Source organism: Coloeus monedula (assembly GCF_965178545.1).
Source record: "Coloeus monedula genome assembly, chromosome: 10".
In the NCBI taxonomy this organism is placed as follows: Eukaryota; Metazoa; Chordata; class Aves; order Passeriformes; family Corvidae; genus Coloeus; species Coloeus monedula.
Window position 1 is genome coordinate 25,349,053 of NC_138790.1, and position 20,510 is coordinate 25,369,562.

Sequence of the window (20,510 nt, forward strand, 5' to 3'; positions counted from 1 at the left end):
GGCTGAGCAGGGCCATGCATCATCTCTTCAGGCTGGTTTTGGCACAGAAGGACCTTTCCCGGGCAGGGGATCTCTTCTCCCTGGAGGATGCTGAGATCGAAGGAAGCCTCTCCGAAGCTCTTGAACAGATCAGAATCATTAGTTCAGCTGCAGTGAGTGAAATATTGTCATTAATAATTTTTCATGAGATTAAATATAATGTATAAATAAAGGTGGGGACATAATTTAAATTTCTGATAAGACTTGAAGAGCAAAGTGTAAGATATAAAAATGTGGTGACAAAATCCAGTTCCCACCAGCTGGTTTTCCTTGAAAGATATTTCAAGTTCATCTTTAATATGCTTTAAATAACTACTTAATAAAAATTATTATAAAGATTAAATGAGACTTCAGGGGTCCATACCTTCACAGTAATGAGAATTAAGTTCTGTGGGATGACAAGTTCCAGAGCTTAATCGCGCTGAGCATTTGTTGTAAAGGTGGGTGTGGGAAAATGGACATTGGACTGCTTTGAAAACTGAATTTTGTGGAGTCCTGGCAAACCAATTCATTGCAAATGTCCCTTCCTGTGCCCCAGGACTACCAGACCAATGACAACGACCAGGCTGTGGTGGAGATCTGCATCACCCGGATCACCGCGGCCATCCGGGAAACCGCATCCATCGAAAAGCACGGGAAAGCCCTGGTGGCCCTCTGGGAGTCGTGTCTGGAGCACAACCTGAAGCCCACTGGGAAAGACGAGGATGCCCCACATGCCAAAATTGCATCTGACATCATGAGCTGCATCTTGCAGGTAGAACTGGGCTGGAAGCCAGCGAGTCCGGTGCACTCATTGCCAATTCAGTTCTACTTTTTAAATGCTTTTGTAACTCTTTTTTTGGGTGCTTGTGAGTGGTTGTGTTTAAAATTGAGAGCTTGGGGAATTGCCCTGTTACTGATTCCTTCTGTCCTGAAGCCACTGAGGTAGCTCATAGAATCATGGACTGGTTTGGGTGGGAAGGGACCTTAAAGCCCATCCAGTGCCACCCCTGCCACGGCAGGGACACCTTCCACTGTCCCAGGCTGCTCCAAGCCCCAGTGTCCAGCCTGGCCTGGGACACTGCCAGGGATCCAGGGGCAGCCACAGCTGAGCTACAAAAGTACATTTACTGCTCCCTGAAACAGAGCTGTTATTGGCAAGTTCCTTTGCATTAAAAAAAAAAAGGTATAAAATGAGGTTTTACAGCAGATGTGGGGGACAGTTGGAACAATAAGGAATATCTGCCAGCTGGGCTGGATCTCAGGCAGGTCTCTGTTGATAGCAGCAGCAGGGAGGTCCCCAAGGTTTGCAAACATCACTGTATCACTTTATTGAAATCTGCTCTTCATTGTCACCTCCACATTTTCTAAGTGTGCCTTCCTGCCCTGATGTTTATCATGGATCAAATGAAACCTTTCTCCTTCCCTCTGAATTCAGACCTTTTCTTAACTAAGGATTTTATCTTTATTGGAAGAGGGGGGAAAAGAACTGTTCTTTGGAATTCTCTTAGATCTTTTAAATGCTAGTCAGAGAGCCAAGCCTTATCTTCCCATTCTTTGTGTGGAGTAGCAGAGCAATAACTTGGAGCAGCATTTGGCTCCTGCTCAGTGGTGTCTCAGCCAAACATAACGAGGCATTATGTTGATTTAAACATGCTGCTGCAGAAAGCTCCATTTATTTGAAGGGCTTTTCTCATTAAAGATGCAGCTCTCGGTCATATGGCAGCTGCCAGAATTATCTGTCTTGACACCAAGGGGTGGCTGCAGCCCCTTCTTCCTCAGGGGTCTCTGGAAGGGAGTGGTCACTGCTTGGCAAGTCTCTGCTCCAAGGAAAAACCCTCAGAGCCACTTAAACTCTGTGGAATAACAGATTTGGGGTTTTCTCAGTCTAAATTTATTCTGTTCAGAGCTGCTCCAGAATGAAAGTCCAGAAAGTCTGCTCTGCCTTCCTTTGCACTGTTCTGTTGCTGTCTGAAATGTCTGGGTTCCAGGGGTTGCCTGGGATTTCAGCTGCTAATTAAACATAATCACATTGCAGGATTATTTTCAGAAACAGGGATGTGCTCCAGTTTCAGAGAGCTGCTCAGAACTGACTGGAGAGCAGAGCACTGGTTAAGGAGGCTCCAGAGGGAATCGAGGTCCCCAGTTCCACACAAATGTGTCCTACTGGTTTGGGAATTTAGCAGGCACTGGGTGTGTGTGGTTTGTACACATAATTTGTTGTATAAACAATAGCAGAAGACCTATTCTGACCTTGATTCAAAACCCAAGTATACACTCAGGGACCCTGAGGTTCCTGATGCTTGGAGATATTTTAAGGAGAGGAGTTTGCAGTCCTGGAAAACCTCAGTGTTCAGAGAAATTGGCTGGAGTTTCCCAGAGCAGCTGGGGCTGCCCCTGGATCCCTGGCAGTGCCCAAGGCCAGGCTGGACATTGGGGCTGAGAGCAGCCTGGGACAGTGGGAGGTGTCCCTGCCATGGCAGGGGTGGCACTGGATGGGCTTTGAGGACCTTTCCCACCCAAACCACTCTGGGATTCTGTGAGTTTAAATAACAAAAAGAAATCCTAATGATTACAGAATAATTATTGATCAATACTAAAGCTATTACATTGTGAGCAAGTTCCCAGGGCAGTTACTGGGAATGGCTGCTCCAAGGTGTTTCCTGTGCTTTGGGGCTGATGGATACAGCCTCTGTTTTCCCAGGGAGCACCAAACACAAAATTTCTTGCTAGAAATGTTAATATTTAATTAGTGCACTTCATTTCTTATATATCTTATTTATATTTATTTATATTTATGCACCACATATTTTATTAGTGCACTTCTGCTTCCTCTAGCAGAAGATAAAAATAGGGCCATTATTAACATTTCCTGCTGCAGTAGTTTTAAATTTCTGCATGTGCACTTTCTTTGATGCCTTCCTTCACTGGTGGTACCAAAACATGGCCTTTCTGGACAGGTTTTTTGCTCTTTTCCCCTTGTTGCTTTGACTTTTGTTCCCCTACTCTGCCCAGCACGAGACTTTATATCAATCATTTTTTTTTCCCCTGTGTTTTTGCAGAATTACAACCGGCCTCCAGTGATGGCCTTGGCTGTGCCAGTGGCAGTGAAATTCCTGCAGAGGGGCAATAAGGAGCTGTGCAGGAACATGTCCAGTTACCTGTCCTTGGCTGCCATTGCCAAGGCAGAGCTGCTGGCCGAGCACACAGAAACCATTGTCAGGAGTGTCCTTCAAGGTAGGCCCACCCCAGAGTTTGGGTTTAGTCCAAGTGTGTGACCATTAGATCAGTGAGGCTGTGTTGGGCATGCACAGAACCATTATCTTACAGCATCAGTCAATCACAAAGGGTGGGAAAGGCTCCAGGATCAATCCAACCATTAAACAAATCATGCATAAAAATGTATGAGATGTATAAAGCAGACCTATGGAAATATCTATAAATGTGATCAAATGTATTAATCACATGCTAATAACAGACTGTATCAAGGAATATGTGAATTTACTGCACCTCTGGAAGTTTTGGTATGGATTGGCTGACCCACAGGGCAGGAAATACATCTGTTCTCATTAATATTCCCTGCTAATGGACTCCAAAATACCAGCCCTGATATGAGGCACCAGCCTTGGAGCTCTTATCCTTCCTCTTAGTGTCACTGGCAAGGCTCCAAAAGAGAAATGGGAATGAAATTAATCCCATTCTGTGGTGAAATAGTCAGATGGAAGATATAAAAGCTTTGTAGTGGTTCTTTAATTTTGCCTGTGTTATTACCTTTATATAGAACAATGTTGCTAAGCTCTTTACATTTTATTTTTTGTGGTTTAAAAAGCCAAAAGTATTTGTTCCTCTATAAAAGGAAGTCCAATTGAATTGGAGTAATAAAGTTCACAGTGTTTGTTGCAGTACAGTGCTACTGCAGTGGTAAAATCACTGTTCCCCTTCAAGTAGGGGCAATAGCAGCAAATAGCAATAACTAATTATTAAAAGAACGTCGTTATGAAGATGTTCAGCCCTCAAATTAAATGAGTGCATGCTGTATTTATTAATTTATAAATTAATTGATTAATTTATTCTTTCAAGGCTTACTATTAATGTGTTAACGCCGTGCGTTGCCACTTGTAACTCTGGGGTAGGAACAGAAAGAAACAGTGAATATATTCACAGCTTTGGGAAAAGCGATTCCCGCTCACATCTGGAGGTTCCAGCACGGCCGAGCCGTGTACTTCTGTCCTTGCACCAGCAGATGTTGCTGTGGATAGCAGGTTTGGGAATTCCAGCCTGGAAGAGGCCGCTTTGAACGGGCAGAGTGATGCGGTTTGTGTAGCGGCTTCATGGCCCTGCACACAGTTCGTGTTTGAGGCGTGAAAAGCTGGGTTCGCAGCAGGCTGCGAGCTGCCCTCAGAGTGTGTTTGTGCAGGGGCACGGGGAGCAGGAGGCAGAGCTGCTGAGGATGGATTTCCGAGGCTGTTTGTGGAGACAAAGCCGCGTTGTGGGGCTGCACAGACGGGGCCCAGCCTCGTGGCACCAGGCACAGCAAACTTTGGCCCCTTGCCTGCAAATGTTGGAGAGGAACTGGAGCTTTTCATGACTTGGGGCAACTCTTTGGCTGCATAACCGGGTTCTTATCTTCTTAGCTAAAAAGGAGCTCTTTAGAAGGAGTTTGGGCGCTCTGCTCCAGCGGGTGTGGGCTCGGAGCACGCCTGGGCTGCCGGCCCTGCGCTGGCACCGGCCCTCAGCACCAGGGCTCACCCCGATTTATTCCCATTCCCAGGGGACAGCAGCAACTCTGCCCTGTAATCCAAGAGTCCCGTGGCTGCTCCACCTTCCAAAGGAGTTCAGGCATCCCGTGGTGCTGGGCTGTGGCTCAGCCTCGCTCCTTCATTTGTGTTGGCAGTGCAGGAGCCGGATTGCAGGGGCTTGTCCATAACTGGAGCCCAAATTCCCCCCAAATACTGTTTCTTTGGTGTTTTCCAGACTGTTGACTAAGGAAGGTGTAGTTGAGGAAGGAAGGAGAGAAGTGTGCTGGTGGAGGTGAGTTGTGGTTCTGGGCTGTGGGAAAGCTTTGCTGGTCTTGGGAGGTGATAAGGGAAGAGCACAGCACTTGGGAAGAGGCAAGTTTTCCCAGCGAGTCAGTGAGGATGGAAGGACTGGCTTTGCCTTGGCTCCTCTGCCAAACCTGAGCACAGATAGCCGAAGGCTCCTTCCAAAACAAAGCATTTCAGGTATGAGCTGCAGTAAGAGAAGCAGCCAGGAAGGATTTCTGGGGATCTTTCTGAGGATTTTCCTTTTCCTGCTGCATTTCGTGGACATTTGTTTTCACTTAATGGAGGGCACTGAACAGAGGGAGGATTTGAGAGTGGTTTTGCCCTTGCACAATGTTGGGACCCCAAGTGTTTTTGTAGCTCTGAAGATCTGGGTTTTGGCTGCCAGAGATGAACAGAGGTAATATTTCATTGTTCTCTAGCTAAGGTTATTTGCAGATATTACTTAGCGAGGGATTTTTGTCAAGTTTACTGCCAAGCGTTTATAACTTAGATACATTTTTATTGCTGGGTAACAGGAGAAATTCCAGCAGTCAGGGCAATTCTTTTTCCCTTAAATAAGCAGTGCTGCCAAAACTTTGGAGCAGGTCGTATAACTTTAGGTATGAAGCACAACCCCCTTGAATGGCACAGGAAAGGGGAATTTACCTTTTTTTACTACTTTTGTATCCGGGCAGCAAGGATTTGTCATGGTCAGGAGGAAGCGTAGCAGCAACATGTCAAGAAATTTGTCAAAGTGTGTTCTTAGGACATCTGTAGAGAATGAGAGAGACGTGGAAACATGGGAATAGAGAAGAAGGATGGGCTGCTTCCAGGGGGAATAGGAATTGCTTTGAATAAGACATGCCTCATGATAACTTGTTCAGAGGTTTGTTTCAACAGGTAGCAAGTAATGGTTCTTGTTAATGGTTACATATCCAGTAAGCAGCTATTCATCATTCTCTGCTTGTGCTCTGTTTTCTACATGAAAATCATCACCAGCTCCTCAGCTCTCTGCAGCTGCCATTGTGCTCTGTATCCAGCCCTAAGCTTTTACTGGATTTGGGATAAGTGTGTGTGAGAGAGAAGAGAATCACCGGCAATGAGCAGAAATTCTGTCTTGTGCAAGCCCCCTGAGGGCAGCAAACAAGCTCAAATGTACCTTAAAACCTGGCCCCAGAGGGCTGGGATTGTGCATGGGGTCTCTCTGCTCCTGTGAGATGTTGCTATTTATGTTTTCTCTATCAGCAGCTAAAACTTCATGGTTCAAAACATGGAAAAAGTCCCATTTGGGACTTGGCTCAGAATTTTGGTTTATGAGACCAGTAGAGAGTTTTAGTCTAGTAAAGTATCTTTATTTACAAAACAACTTTACAAAAATAATTTCAATAAAATTATCACAAAGTCAATGTACAATATAATACAGCTGCATTTTCTCCCAATGTAGCATCAGATTATGATGGGGAATATTATTTTTATATCAATCTGTGGCATAAATAATGCTGTAAACAAGGAGCTAGCTTTCTTAAGAGTCTACAAATTACTAACAACAACTAATAGACAACACATCCCTTGACTTGGGTTCCTCTGTAAAATTCACATTTTAACACTATAGAACACAAGGACTGGAAGAGCCTGGAATGGTTTGGGTTGGAATGGACCTTAAAGCTGATCCCATCCCACCCCTGCCATGGGCAGGGACACCTTCCAGTAACCCAGGTTGCTCCAAGCCCCATCCAACCTGGCCTTGGATGCTTCCAGGGATCCAGGGGCAGCCACAGCTGCTCTGTCTGTTCTCCAAAGCTCAGCAGGGATGTCAGGAGCACGGTTTGGCTCCTGAATGTCCATGGTGACCCTCACTTTATACATCAGAAAACCCTGCACTGGAGAGACAGAGCTGCCTGACCCCAGGAACAGCTTTTCCAATGCCATGCCTTGATCTGTGGGTGTGTTTTCAGTGTTTTTCCAGGACAGCAGGCAGAGATCGAATCCCATCTCCGCAGTACCTCGGTCTGTGAACTTGCAGCGCTGATATTCTTTGGGAATTCCAGAGACAGGGGCTCCTGCAGCTCTGGTCACTGTAATATTGACGTTCAGCTCTGTGAAGTCCACGCCCTGGGCAGAAACCAGGCTTTAGGACACGTACTGGGCTCCTCCGTAGGGCAGCACCTCCGTGACCCCCCAGCCCACGATGTTGCCCCGGGTGCCACAGGTGTCCCCAGCGCTCTGGGCTGTCACCTCGGCGGGGCTGAGCACTCGGTCCCACAGGTTAAAGCCAGTCAGCTTCCCCGAGAAGGCCAGAGCTTCATCAAACCCCCCTCCCACGCAGCAGCCGTTCTTCTCCTGCCCAAGCTGCAGGATGCCTCCGTCGGGAATGGTGTGAGCACCAGCCAGGTCCAGGGCGCTGGCTGCGAGCTCCCCCTGTGCCCACAGGGCTGCAGATCCGTTCTCCGAGCTCCAGGTGCCACAGAGGTGGAGCCACTTCCCAGGAATAACCACATTTCTGGCAGCCAGCTTGTGCTGGGCACCCCCCACAGCGAGCAGGGCCGAGTCCCGGCTCAGGTACAGCTGGATTTCGTAGGGGTTGAACTTGGTTCCATAGGAGAAGACGATGGTTTTGTCCAAGGCCTCGGTCACCTTGAGCCAGATGCAGGCAGTGAAGGAGCGCAGGCTCATTCCAGCGGTCGGGTGGACGCTCCCAAAGATCTTTCTGGAGCGCATGGGGAACAGAATTGCGGTTTCACAGCCTGGAAAGGTTTAGAATGTTGTGAGGTAAATAAGAACTGGTTTATTTGTGTGTGCACAGCATAGCATGGAATCATTAAGGCTGGACAAGACCTCTACAATCACCAAGTTGTGGCTGCCCCAGGATCCCTGGCAGCGTCCAAGGCCAGGTTGGACAGGGCTTAGAGCACTTGGGATAGGGAAAGGTGTCCCTGCCCGTGGCAGATGGGATTGGAATGAGATGATCTTTAAGATCCCTTCATCCCAAACCTTCCATGATTCTGTGGAGTCCGACTCCAGCCCAGCACCACCATGTTCATCACTAAACCAGGCCTTCAGGTGCCACATCCACCCATTTGAACACTTCCAGGGATGGGGACTCCATTACTTCTCTGGGAAGTCTGTCCCAATGCCTGATCTAGTGCTTGCTTCCAGGCTTCCCAAAGGGAGCTGAGAGCTCAGCTGATCCAGTGGGATGCAGGAACCCACCCCAGGATGCTGTGAAGGAGCTGCCAGAGCTGATGGAGGAATTTGCTGGACACTATGGCAAGGGATAATCCGGCTGCAGGAGTCTCTCTGCTCTTCCCTGCCTGCACGGGTGGGGCACTGTGCAGTCCTGTGACATCCAAGGCATCTCCAGGGTTAATGCAGCCTGCCTGCCCTGCCACTTCCCTTGGGAAGGCCAGTTTCCTGAGGCCCTGAATGCAGCACCACCTCCCGGGAGAGGGACTCCTTTAGCCCTTGAAATTGGGTAATTATGCCAGGTAATTGGGTAACCTTCCCTTGGTGCCACTGAGGTCTTGATTTATCCTCTGTTCTAAGTGCGGAGTAGTGAAAATACCAACGCTGTGCTGAGGGAAGGGGGTCAGGGATCCCCTCAAACAACAGGTTTGGATACTGTGGCATTCCCAGCATAGGGTGGGAGGCTGTGCCATGGATAACATCATGGGCATCAGGGCACAGGAGCTTCTGAAAAGCAGAAAATGTTGGCAGGAACATGCTGAGCTGGGCTTGCTTATTTAATTAAGATAATGGCTCCCTTTCCTGGCCCTGCCCTTAGGATTTCTTGGTCAGGAACATTCATGGGCACTGGTTAAACAGGGGAAGTTATGAGACAACTGATACTTTTAAACTAGTTCTTCTCTCATGTCCGATTCATCAAAGGGTTGATAACAGAAATTAGATCAGTTAAAATCACTAACAGAAATTTATGCAACTTGGGAAAGCAACTGGTGGTCACTAAAGCCAAGACATTTCTGGTGGTTTCTGTGCTGTTCCCTGGTTGTACCTAAGTTAATATCCAAGGTGACAGGAGGGAACAAGCAGCCCCTTCTCCAATTAAGCTGCTTCATTTCCTGTTTAAAGAAGCTGGAGGATCTGAAATGTCTAAAACGTGTGTGGAAATTTCTGCTCCAGGGAATGAAGGATTCTTTGTGCCCTCCAGGACTGAGCTGCTGTGGTATTTCATGGGCTGCTTCCCTCCAGCTTTGAGCAGATTTTACATCTCCTATTTGACCCTTTTGAGGAGGGGAAGGGTCAGTGAGCAGCTGCTGGGGAGTCTCCTTAAAATGCTATTTAGGAGCACTATTGTGAAAAAGCTTTTAATTAGCAGGCTTTCAGGCTTTATTATCAAAGCTGAATCAAAATTAAAACCAGCCTCAGTGAAGAACAAAAAAGTGTGATTAGAAAACCCCTCAAGAGTATGGCTGGCAGTAAGTCAAGATGTGAGAAATTAAAGTCAGTTGCTAAAAATTCCCTTGAAAAAAAATCTGGAAAGATACTCTGGAAGTACTTAAAATGTAGCCTTTAAATTAAGAAGTATGGTGGTTGTATGTAAAATCATGTAGGAACCAGTGGAAATAAACTGAATTTCCACTGATGATCCTCAAAGCAGATCGAGTTTGTTGCTCTCACCTAGAGCAGAGTAGCGCTAGGCTGGCTGGGTTACAGGGAGATAAGGAATGAGATCATGCTCTCTGCGAGGTTTGTGTTTGGGGAGAAGAGGAATATGCTCAAAGATCCACTCCCAGCACACAAAGATTTCTGAGGTGTGGTGATAAAGCAGTGAAAACAATTGACTTCTAAAGCTGAGTTGGTGCCCGGCATCAAAGGATGGATTTGGGCAGGCTGTAAAAGCTTTGATGTAAACGGTGCTGTGGCTGTGTTGTTGCCTTGGCTTTAGCAATTACAGGCTGCTCCTCTTTGCTCCCTGCTGTAAGAGTTCACTCTGGAGATGCTGCACCCCCTCCTTCCTAGGCACCCACCCTGCGGGGGTAGATTTTGGGGGGGGGTTTAGGTTGCAATAACTTATATTTGTGTAAAACAGAGCCATTAATCAGCACTGGGAAGCCAGGCAGTGACAGCTCGCTGGTGGGCAGGGTGATACCAATGCAGTTTATCTGGCACATGCTAATTTGGCACCCACACTTTAAACAACTGAGGGGCTGCTCTGCCACACCCAAGCTGCTGCTTTTTGGGGTGTCTTGTTGCACTGCACAAAAAAGCTGAGTTGGGATTTGAGGTCTGAGCCCACCTTTCTATGGCCACATCACTGAGCAGAGCAAATGTTTTGGAAGGGGGAAAATCCCCCAAGCAACAGCAGCACGGGTTACTGGTTTCTCTGTGCCAGAAGGAATATTCTGCCCTGACCCTGCATGCAGGGAATGTGCCCTCCCTGCTCTGGAAGTGTGCTTGGCTGGCAGCAGCAGCATGTCCAGCTCTTGGGCACTGGAGTTGGTGAGATGTTAGTTTAGGAAGAGGAAGGAGTGGCAACAGGAGAGCCCTGTGGCTGGTGTGAATGCACAGGAGTCACCAGCTGGGAAGGCAAAGGCTGAGAGAACATAATCTGGATGTCTAAAATACATTTGCTGCTCTCTGACAATGGCTTTGATCTCGGAGAGCCTGGAGGAGGTGGGATCCTGGCTGGCTCTGCCCTGCACAAGGACTTTGATGAAACCTTTCTTTCATCCCACGTTTAAAAAGCTCAGTGCCTCTTTTCCCACAAGTTCTGGGGTTCCCCCCTTTATGCATAGCCTGTTCAAAGCTGCCTTGCTGCTCCTGAGGTTGCTTTGGAGGAGTTTGTGGATCCCTGTTTGGAAGGGCCCTCCCCAGAGCTCTCGGGTGGAGCACACTGGACTTACCCGCTGGCAGCAGGTGCTGAGCCGCCCATTGCTGCGATGCCCTCAGCTCAGCCCGGGTCTGCTGCAGCTCCTTCCACACCGAGTTCAGGATGAGATTGTCCCCTCTGCTGGCATCGAATTTATCCTGCTGCAGAGCTGTTTCCTGCGCCTGCTCCTCGGCCCTCCTGTGCCAGGCGCTCTCCAGCCAGCCCAGCCTCACGGACACGTTGTGGCTCAGCTGCAGGACGTGCTCCAGAACCTTCCCTTGCTCCGACTCCTGCAGCCTCCTGGCCTCCTCGGCCTGGTCCCTGCTCCTCACCAGCACCTGCTCCACCTGGGCCACCACGTGGGAGGTGACAGTGGCGAAGGTGCCCGCCAGGGTGGTGGTGAGCTGGCTCAGCTCTGCCTTCAGGGTCTGCAGGTCCGCCCTGGGGAGCTCCTCCAGAGCCTGCAGCATCATGTTCTCCTTCATCTGCGAGTTCTCCAGCATGATGAACAGCTTGTCCCACTTGCTGTGCTCCCGCTGGCAGTCGCACGAAGCAGCTGGAAGGGAACATACGGATGTCACTATTCCTTTGTACTGAGTTTTAAATGGCAGCGTTTGGCAAAATCTGGCTCTGTGCAAGGCTTGTGCTCTCCAGCCTGTCACAGAACCACGGACTCACAGACTGGTTTGGGTTGGAAGGGACCTTAAAGACAATCTGGTTCCAGCCCCTTACCATGGTGGGGCCAGTGCCTTTCCCTTTGTATCAGGACAGAACAGTGCAGTGGTGTGGCTACAGAGATCCTAAACCTCTGTGCCAGCAACACCTTTTGCAGAAAAACCGAGAGATAAAGAGTCTAAAGCACAGTCCAAGGCACCCCATCCAAGGGCTTTACCATTATTGCCCAAAAGAATCTGCTGCTACAAGCACGAGCTTCTCCCTCTAAAAAACAGAAAGTATGTTTGCAGTAATAACTCGTACAAGAGCGAGGCAGCAACCCAAATTCAGTTTGAATTTACTGACCTTCCTCAGTCCCAGGGGCAGGACCTTCGATTTCGTTATCCAGGTTCACGTACATGAGCTCGTAGTCATTGTCTTCATCCAGCACAGAGCCAGAAGCCCTGAAAACACAGAACAGCGTGAGCAGAGACAGGAGTTCTTGGGGCAGCATTCTCGTGGCCGCTTCCTGACAATCGCGGGGCTGCGTGGAGCTGCTCGGGCTGCAGCAGAGCCGGGACTGTGCGAGCGTGGCGAGTGCCTAATAAAGGCTGCGAGCCCCTATAAAGGCTGCGAGCGCCTCGGGCCGAATGAATGAGCGGCCGCGCTGTAACCGGAGCGCTCCCGGCCGGGAGGGGCAGGGGGCGGGCAGCGAGCTCGATCCCAGCCCTCCGGGCTTGCCCGGGGATGTTCTGACTGGTCGGGGGCAAAAACGGGGGGAAGCTGCTCTTGCCCCAGGGTGGATTGGAACGTGCAGCGACGCGAGGGGCTGGGAGCGCTCGCACTGCGCTGGCCGAGCCGGTTGCGGTGTTTTGTGTTATTTGTGGAAAAGAAGGCGTTCCCTGCAAGTTCAGTTTGTGGTCGGTGTGTGCCAGGGCTCTGGAGGGGATTGGTAGAAAAATAAACATACCTGGAGTTGCTTTGGATACACGTGTCTGGTTTAGCTAAATAGTGCAGCTTTTTTGGAGAGTTTGGGCACTGTTATATAATAAATTCTGTTATATACCAACAGTTTATTGCTTTAAGCAATAAGGGAGAACTCTTAAGGGTTCTGCTAGGGTTCTGCTTTTCCAGCCCTAATTAGCACTTACACCACTATCACTCCGTGGATAATTTGTTAGTGCTGTATCCCGTTTTGGGAAATGCAGGTCTGCAGCTGCACGATCAGAGCTGTGTCTGTTACCTTTGAAAAAGCAAAGCAAGGTGCTTTTGGATGAGACATTGATTTAGTCTAAGTATTATTGGTATTATTCTGGTTTAAATTCTGTAATCTTACTGGTTCAACAGGCCATTAATCATGTCAGAGATGCTTTGCATGGGTGAGATTAGGGGTGATCTCATACAAGTTATGTATTGGCTATGAAATATCCAGAGAACAGCAAAAAACTCCTCCTGTGATTACATCTAACTTGGAATCTGTGTTTCCCTTTCCCTGTGTTTCTGGTTTTGCTTATACAAACCTGCATTACCTGTGCCTTGGATATTGGGGAGGAATTCCTCTTTGTGGGGGTGGTGGGGACAAGGTGGGGATTGGGCACAGCTTGGACTCTGATCCTGGAGGTCCTTTCCAACCAAAATGATTCCATGATTTTCAGGTAGATATGTGCCTAACCTGAGTCATCCTGGGGGGAAAAATTAGTGTTTGGGCTTTTGTCTTTGGAAACTCCCTTCAGAGTGAAAATCCATCTGCCCATGGGGCACTGCAATGTGCTCCAGGGCCCTTGTTCTTCCCAAGCTCTCTGTGCTGCTGGATGGCAGAGCTGGAGCTCGGGACAGCCTTTTCCACGAAGGGTGCAGGGCTGGCACCACCCAGCCATTCCCCTGGGGTCCCTCCTTGCCTGCCATGCAGCCGTGGAGTGTCCCCAGCTGCAGCACACTTTGTGCCGGAACTGTCTCTTTCCCAGTGTGAGGTCTGCTTGGGAAATGTGCGGAAATCTAATCTGGAAAGTATTGGGGGTCAGGGTGGCAGGGGAGGAAGAGGGAAGGAAGGTATTTAGGGAGTTGTGTGGGATGTTTTTCCGTTCTCACACAACAAACATATTTTCAGGCTCTTAGTTTAGATTGAGGCAGATGAAGCAAGATTGGGAAAAAGTGAATTATTCGTAATTCCCAATATTGCCTCCGGCTGTCTGAGCTCTGGGAATCAGGAGGTTGGGGAGCTGTGTGTGCATAAATCCCCGTGGAGACCGTAAAGGTGTGACAAACAAACAGCTCTGAGGATCCCTTGCTAACTCAAACATGAAAAGACCAGAAAATGGCCAGCTGGGTTGTGCCTGATGACCTTTCTTGAGGTCTCTGAAGAACAGACCTAAACTGGGCTATCGGGGATTATTTACACGTGTGCACACAGGTTCTTCACTTAAAAGCAATTCCATGTCAGTGAGGTCACTTCAATCTCGATGCAGAGGGAGGGGATTGCTCTGATTGCCTTTGCTTTTCATTTATCTTGGTTAGGGAATATCAGCCCAGCGGTGTTTGCTGCAGGAAACTGCCCAAAGCTGCACTTGCACAAAGTATTTTTTGTTCCGAGAGGTTTGGTGGCTGCAGTCCATCGTGTGATTGCATCACTCCTCTGATACACCCCACGCTCCAAATGCTCGTTTGCCAGACTAAATAATCAGTCTTCCTTCCCAGATCCCTTCCTATCCCTGACATCCCAGCTTAGGCAATAGCATGGCTCAGGCTGGTGTCTTTCCTTGCTTAAAGCTGTTATTTTTATTACTCCCTCTTGGATTCCTTCCCATCACACTTCCATAGCTGAGAGGAATTTTGCCTGTCCAGGAATACGGGGATTTTGTCTTTTGCAGTTGTTGCTGAAATTTGACTGGAGGGTAAGGGCTCTGCTCCATGTGGGCAGAAAACTTCCAGTGGAAACTAAGCAAGGGCAAGTGCAAAGAAAGGACTTAGTGCTGGAAGCACGACGTCATCTGGAGAGGAAATAATTTTTGGTGTAATCAGTAGGAAATGTTTCAATTTTGAACTATGACATGAGTCTAGAAAAGTTCCAGTGAATCCATCCTGTCACCTTTTTATCATTGAGAATCCCAAGCTGGAAGGGACCCCCAAGGATCATCCAGTCCCACCCCTGGCCCTGCACAGACACCCCAACAATCCCATCCTGTGCCTCCCTGGGAGCGGTGTCCAAACGCCCCTGGGACTCCGGCAGCCTCGGGGCTATGCCCAGCACCCTCTGGTGAAGAACCTTTTCCTGATGTCCAAGTTCTCCCTTTGGGGGGATTGGTGCTTGGCATCAATCCCATGGAGTGTTAGTGGTGACACTTTTTATCCACATCCACTGGGAACATCAGGAAGAGCCCAGGGAATGTGGTTAGAAAATGGCCAGAATGGAGCAGCTTGCTCATCTTTTCAGGGTGATTCATCAGCAAAATCTCTTTCTGGTGCCCCTGGCCTTCGTGATTGTGTAGAACAGAACAAGATAAATTTGCTGTGGGGTGGGAGTGGGGTCTGACCTCGCCTTTGGCACTGCTGGGGCTGCACAGGGGGCTCGGAGTGGCCTTCAGGCAGCAGCCAGGGATTCTCCAGGCAGGAGAAGGTGCAGAAGTGTGGCTGGCTGGAGTGGAGAGACACTCCTGCGAAGGATCAGGACCCCTCAGGGATCATTACGAGCTGTTGGGCTCAGAGCTGTCTGAACCTGCAGTGAGTTATGTGCTTGTTTCTTGGCTCGGGGGGAGCTTGTGAGACCCAACCGTGTCCTGGGGTGTATTTCTGTATCCTGCAAGAGCCCCACGTGCTCCAGCCTGAACCCAAATATCCTTTTGCTACCATCCATGAACAGATCTGCTTATCTTCCAAAGTTATCCAGCTCAGATTTAAATGGGAGAAAAAGCAGCAGGCCAGAGAGCTGATTCCTCTTGGAAACCAAATCCAAAGAGACCGTGAGGACTTCCAAGGGTTTACAGAAAGGAGCCATGCTAGGTTGAAATAGGCAGATGTTTTCCATATGTTGCTCAAGTGAAACTTAAATCCATGGAGGCAGGCATGTACTGCAATGTGAAGTTATATATTTTGGTATGAGCCTGGGCTTCAAATTGCATTATGCACAGACATCTTAAGAAAACGTGTGAGAGAGGGTTTAGCATATCTCTGTCTGTCTGCAGTTGGCTCTCTCTGGCTCCTTTCTATTCCTGGAAATGGCATCCTTAACTATTTCTGTTCAAATGTGTGTTTAGTTCTCTATTAACCAACTATTCCTTTCATATGATGCTTATTTAATTTGAAAATCTGCATCTCAGCAAAGAAGAATTATAATTTTTGTCTTTTGCTGGTTTTGTCGTTTTTCTTTGTAGTTTCTTTGTCATTTCTCTCCTTCTTTCTCTCTTCTTTTGTTTCTCTGTTAATTGAAATCACACTTAGTTTGGCCTAGGACTCAACAGAGCATCATCTAAATCTGAAAGTTTATTAAGCAGTGTTCTCATGATATTCAGAAATAAAATGATAATTAATAGGAATTAGTGGGGATTTTTTACACAATGTTGTTACGCCTGCAATGATTTGTTCTATTTTGGTAATTTATTTGGCTTCTTGGCCAAATATATAATTTCCTGCAGCTTTATGCCTCCCTGGTTTTGTACTGATGATCCTTCAAAGCCAGGTTGGAGCAACCTGGTGTGGGGAAGGTGCCCAGGGCAGGGGTGGAACGCGATGAGCTTTACGGTCTCTCCAACCCAAACCGTTCTGTGACTGTTCTAGCCGGTGTCTCCAGGGGTGTGCTGGTGTTGTGGGGCTCTCTCCAGTGCTGGGCATTGCCTGACAGCTGGTCCCTGTCCCTGCTGTGTCCCCAGGGAACTCGATGCTGCTCCGCGTGCTGCCCGCGCTCTACGAGAAGCGGCCGCAGCCGATCCGCGCCTGCCTGCGGGAGCTGGTGGCACCCATGGCCCAGCTGGACCCGGCCGAGCAGCTCCACCTCCTCAGGCTCCTGCACACCGTGGCCAGGAAGAGAGAACTGGGGGTAAACCACACTGGGAATATCTCCCTGCTCAATGCTGCCCCTCCTTTGGAGGGGTTTGTGTTTCACAGGCTTGGTGAGGGAGGAATCCCACAACACGCAGGGCAGTGCCTTCCTACGCTAATTCCCTGTAAATGCTTTAACCCCATTCCAAGTTTTCCACCTAGTCGTATGGAGAACAGAACAATGACTCTGCTGGACCAAAAGGTTTGGGTTAAACCATTTGTCTCAAATGTTTTTGGCTCTTCCTCTGTCAGCTGAGTGTGAATTCCCATAACTGTGTTTCTGTCGGAGTACATGAACTGTATTAAAATCCATGTCAAGGACAATTAAAAGGATTTAGGAACTGATGAGAACTGGTAATCCTCAAAAATAAAGAACAGAAGAACAGGTTGTTTTATGCCCTGTGTCTGTGTCTGAGTGTCTTTTCCACAGATGCAGCATTTTCCCTGAATCCAAGGTGCATTTGTGTGCCTGTGTTTACCCTGCATTAATCCCTTGGGGGGGACTTGTACACACTGCATCCGGTTTGGCAGATGGCTCCAAGGACTACACCCTCAGCCTCCTGAAACTGGGTTCTTACAAGAAATGACAACTTACCTACAGCACATTTGTTATGCAATGATGGTCTTGCCCCTTGTTTTTCCCTCTGTTCCAGCTCCTGACCTTGTCACATTGTTTAGTTTCTGGTGGAACTCAAAAATTTCTACAAGTACTTTAATTTACTCTGTCATTGAAGAAGGCTGAGTCTTACATTGTTTTCATCAATAAAATATAGACTGGCCTAGAGCAAGGAAAATATTTGGTAAAGGGGGTTTTTTGGTCTTCTTTTATTTTTTAATTGGGCATTTCCTTATTTATGCATAACTGCCATATCTTAAAGCAGAGCTTACCCTTATTCCATATGTTCAATTGAACTTGGATTGACCTCAGCAACAGCTCCATGCAAAGGTCACCAAGGGTGGAAAACTCTTCTATTAACTCAAAGTCTAGTGGTTTATTTTTATCACTCTGCTGGTTGTGTCTCCTCTGGTTATAATGTTCACAATTCAAAATAGAGTTTCACTTTGTTTCTGATTTTTAACAGGTGCTGAAGGAGTGTTTGCCATTTTTATTTGGACACCTGAGAGACCCCAACCACAGTGAAGTGGTTCTAAACATCCTTCTGGAAATATCCAGCTACGAACCTGCAGCCTTGGCCCCTTTCCTTCCCACGCTGAGGGAAACTGGGGAGAGTTTTCCCACTTTGATTGGGCAGATGGCAAAGATCTTTGGAGCTGTTGGACATCTTGATGAGGTAAGGTGGGATACAAAAGGGCTTGGTTGGGTTTGGGATTGGGTTGGTTGGGGTTGCTTTTAATCCTGTATAAAGTAATACATCCACGTATTTCTTTCTTCACAAGTAACCAGACTGCCCTGCCACAGAATCATGGAATGGTTTGGGTTGGAAGGGACCTTAAAGACCATCTTATTCCAGTCCTTACCCCTCTGGCATTTAATTTGGGTGTGTATTGGCTGGGCCTCGGGTGTCTGAGCGCTGGGGGTGCAGCACAGGAAGACACCATCCTTGCTGTTTCTACTGATCTGGAGCTTTATATTAATGTAAAATTAAATTTATCTCAGAAGAATCAAAACCAGATTTGGTTTGGCTTTGTAATTCTTATTTCTGTTGTGTGGGAAGAGGAGCCAAAATCCCATTGAGGCCCTGGGAGCCAAATGAAGTTTGTTGTTCTCTCCTTGTTTACTTCCATCCCCCAGCAAGTTTTACTTTTGTAAGATCTGCAGGTGACCACATTTAATTCTGCATTTAGTACTTGAGAGTCAGCATTTTCTAGAAGCTTTACAGTTGCTAACCAGCCAATCCTCAGCTGAGCACAGCTGGGCTCAGAACCGAAGGATTTAATTCGGATTCTGTTTTGGGGTGTTGAACCAGCTCTCCCCATCTGGGTGTCTCTGAGGCTCCGTTTCCACTGAGTTCTGCTACTTCAAAGGGGCTGAATTTATTTATTTTGCCTTTTGTTGCTGTGATTGTTTTATACCAATACCAAGAATAAGCGAGGAACCAAGTGGCCCTGTTGGATTTCATGTAGTGCTGGAACTTACAGGCTACACAAAGTTTACAAAGACAGGATTCCAAGAATATTTTCTCCTTATATTTTTAACCTGTTGGTTTATGTGGCTACACCAATCTACTGAGCGGAGCACACACAGCCTGCACTAAACAATTAATCTCCAATCTCCCTGGAGTAAGTGTTGAGTGGCTGGCACCGTGTCCCATGTCATGAGTCTGATTTTTTGGGAAGCTGCTGACTCAGCAGCATCCCAGCCCACGGGGAGGACACATTTGTCATTTGTTTGCTGTGTTTGTCGCTGGTGTCCGAGGACCCTGCGCTCCAGATTCACAAACAGGGATAAAAACAGCACGCAAAGGGCGGCAGAGGTGGATGTTCCAACAGGAGATCAACGGCTCCTCTCTTGCTTTGCTCTCTAGAAAGTGTGAATAATTCTGAATTATGGAAGATCTTAAAATGACAGAGTGGTTTGGGTTGGAAGGGGCCTTAAAGCTCATCCCATTCCCCTGCCATGGGCAGGGACACCTTCCACTATCCCAGGTTGCTCCAAGCCCCATCCAACTTGGCCTTGGAAAAAGAATCATCTCACCTGAAAGGAGAAAGAAATGCCTCCATGACTGATTCCTGAGCATAGGTGAGCTCATGGAATCATAAAATCTCCCAGGCTGGAAAAGACTTCCAAGACCATCAAATCCAACCATCAACCCACGTGTGCCTCTGATGGTCTCATCCCACAGCCCCTCATGTCAAGGCCTTCCCAAAACCCTCCCTCATCACTTCTCCCCCTCTTCCCTTTCCTGTCACGGAGCCGTGCCATGGATATGCTGCCACTTCTCAGATGGGAATCAGCATCCCCATCCCGGCCAAGCAAAATAAGCGGGGAAGGAAACATCAATGGCCGTGCTGGAATTTTATTTGTTGATGTTTTATTTCACTGGAAGGCTTGCCTGGGGAAAAGAGGTGGCAAGGATTGAGGCTTGGCCCTTGACAGTCGGGACTGCGGATCTGAGCAGCAAATCCTTGCTGGCTCCTAGAAGCAGCCTCTTGTGCTTCCAGGGACTCCAGGAGAGAGGAGAGCTCTGGATTTGAAAGGTTGCCCCATGTTTACACACACCACTTCTGTTGGTGTCAGCAACACTCTCAGGGGGCAAGCTGAAATCAGAACTTGTCCCTTAACTGTAAATTTGTGCAAAGAAAAAACCATCTTGGGGCTCAGGGCAATTGGACACTTAATTTTTTTCCCTATGTTTTGAACCACGTCGGAGTTGGAGTTATTCCTGAAAGCCTTGGGATCTTGTAGTAGCCTCCTGAACCCGTTTTTAAGGGAAAAGCACAGCACTTTGCCACACCTCATTGCTTGTGCTTTAGCTCTTCACCTTCTGGCAGATGTAATGCCATAAAATGCAAGGGCTGCTTATGAGAAAATACACGAATCCATCCAATAGGCACTGCTGAAATAACAAGGGGCTATGTGCATCCAAATAGGCTTTGTGAAACATTTTGGGTAGGAATTGTGGCAGGGATAATGGCTGCTTTCATGTTGAGCTATTCTGCTGTAATTTTGTTTTGTATAACAGTTACATATTATATTACTCAGGCGAGTTTATTGTTCTTTTACCTCACTCCAGGCGAGTAGCAGCATTTCAGCATGGCTGGAGACTCTCCAGCTGGATCAAAGTGACAGGAAAATGGTCAAAACTGCTCCTCCATTTAGTCTGCTGCACAGTTTGTTTAGAAAACAAAAATGTGTTTTAAATGTTAATTGAGCCTGTGTTTATCTCTTGGAGGAAGGATCAGCTTTCAAATAAATGAGTGACTGTGCACCAAAAAGTCAACCTCGTTCAAGCCATTGAGGAAAAAGCTCCTTCGTCACATCAGCCCAGCCCAGG

The 20,510-nt window shown here is 47.9% G+C and overlaps 2 protein-coding genes across 2 annotated transcripts in view; one reads left to right on the top strand and one right to left on the bottom strand.

Moving 5' to 3' along the window:
• Positions 1 to 14: 14 nt before the first annotated feature.
• The window catches only part of VEPH1 (ventricular zone expressed PH domain containing 1), a gene marked incomplete at both ends in the record, with an annotated part of 49,270 nt that continues 28,774 nt past the window's right edge, over positions 15 to 20,510 (top strand). The window contains 5 exons of the mRNA XM_082287975.1: positions 15 to 152; positions 578 to 793; positions 3,081 to 3,255; positions 16,386 to 16,552; positions 17,637 to 17,846. Coding sequence (XP_082144101.1) covers positions 15 to 152; positions 578 to 793; positions 3,081 to 3,255; positions 16,386 to 16,552; positions 17,637 to 17,846 — 906 coding nt within the window. The remainder of the gene's footprint in view (positions 153 to 577; positions 794 to 3,080; positions 3,256 to 16,385; positions 16,553 to 17,636; positions 17,847 to 20,510) is intronic.
• Positions 7,173 to 12,037, bottom strand: PTX3 (pentraxin 3; the record flags this gene model as incomplete). Its single annotated transcript, XM_082287941.1, has 3 exons — positions 7,173 to 7,786; positions 10,904 to 11,425; positions 11,890 to 12,037. 3 exons carry the CDS (start codon positions 12,035 to 12,037, stop codon positions 7,173 to 7,175), a joined length of 1,284 nt encoding a protein of 427 aa, XP_082144067.1.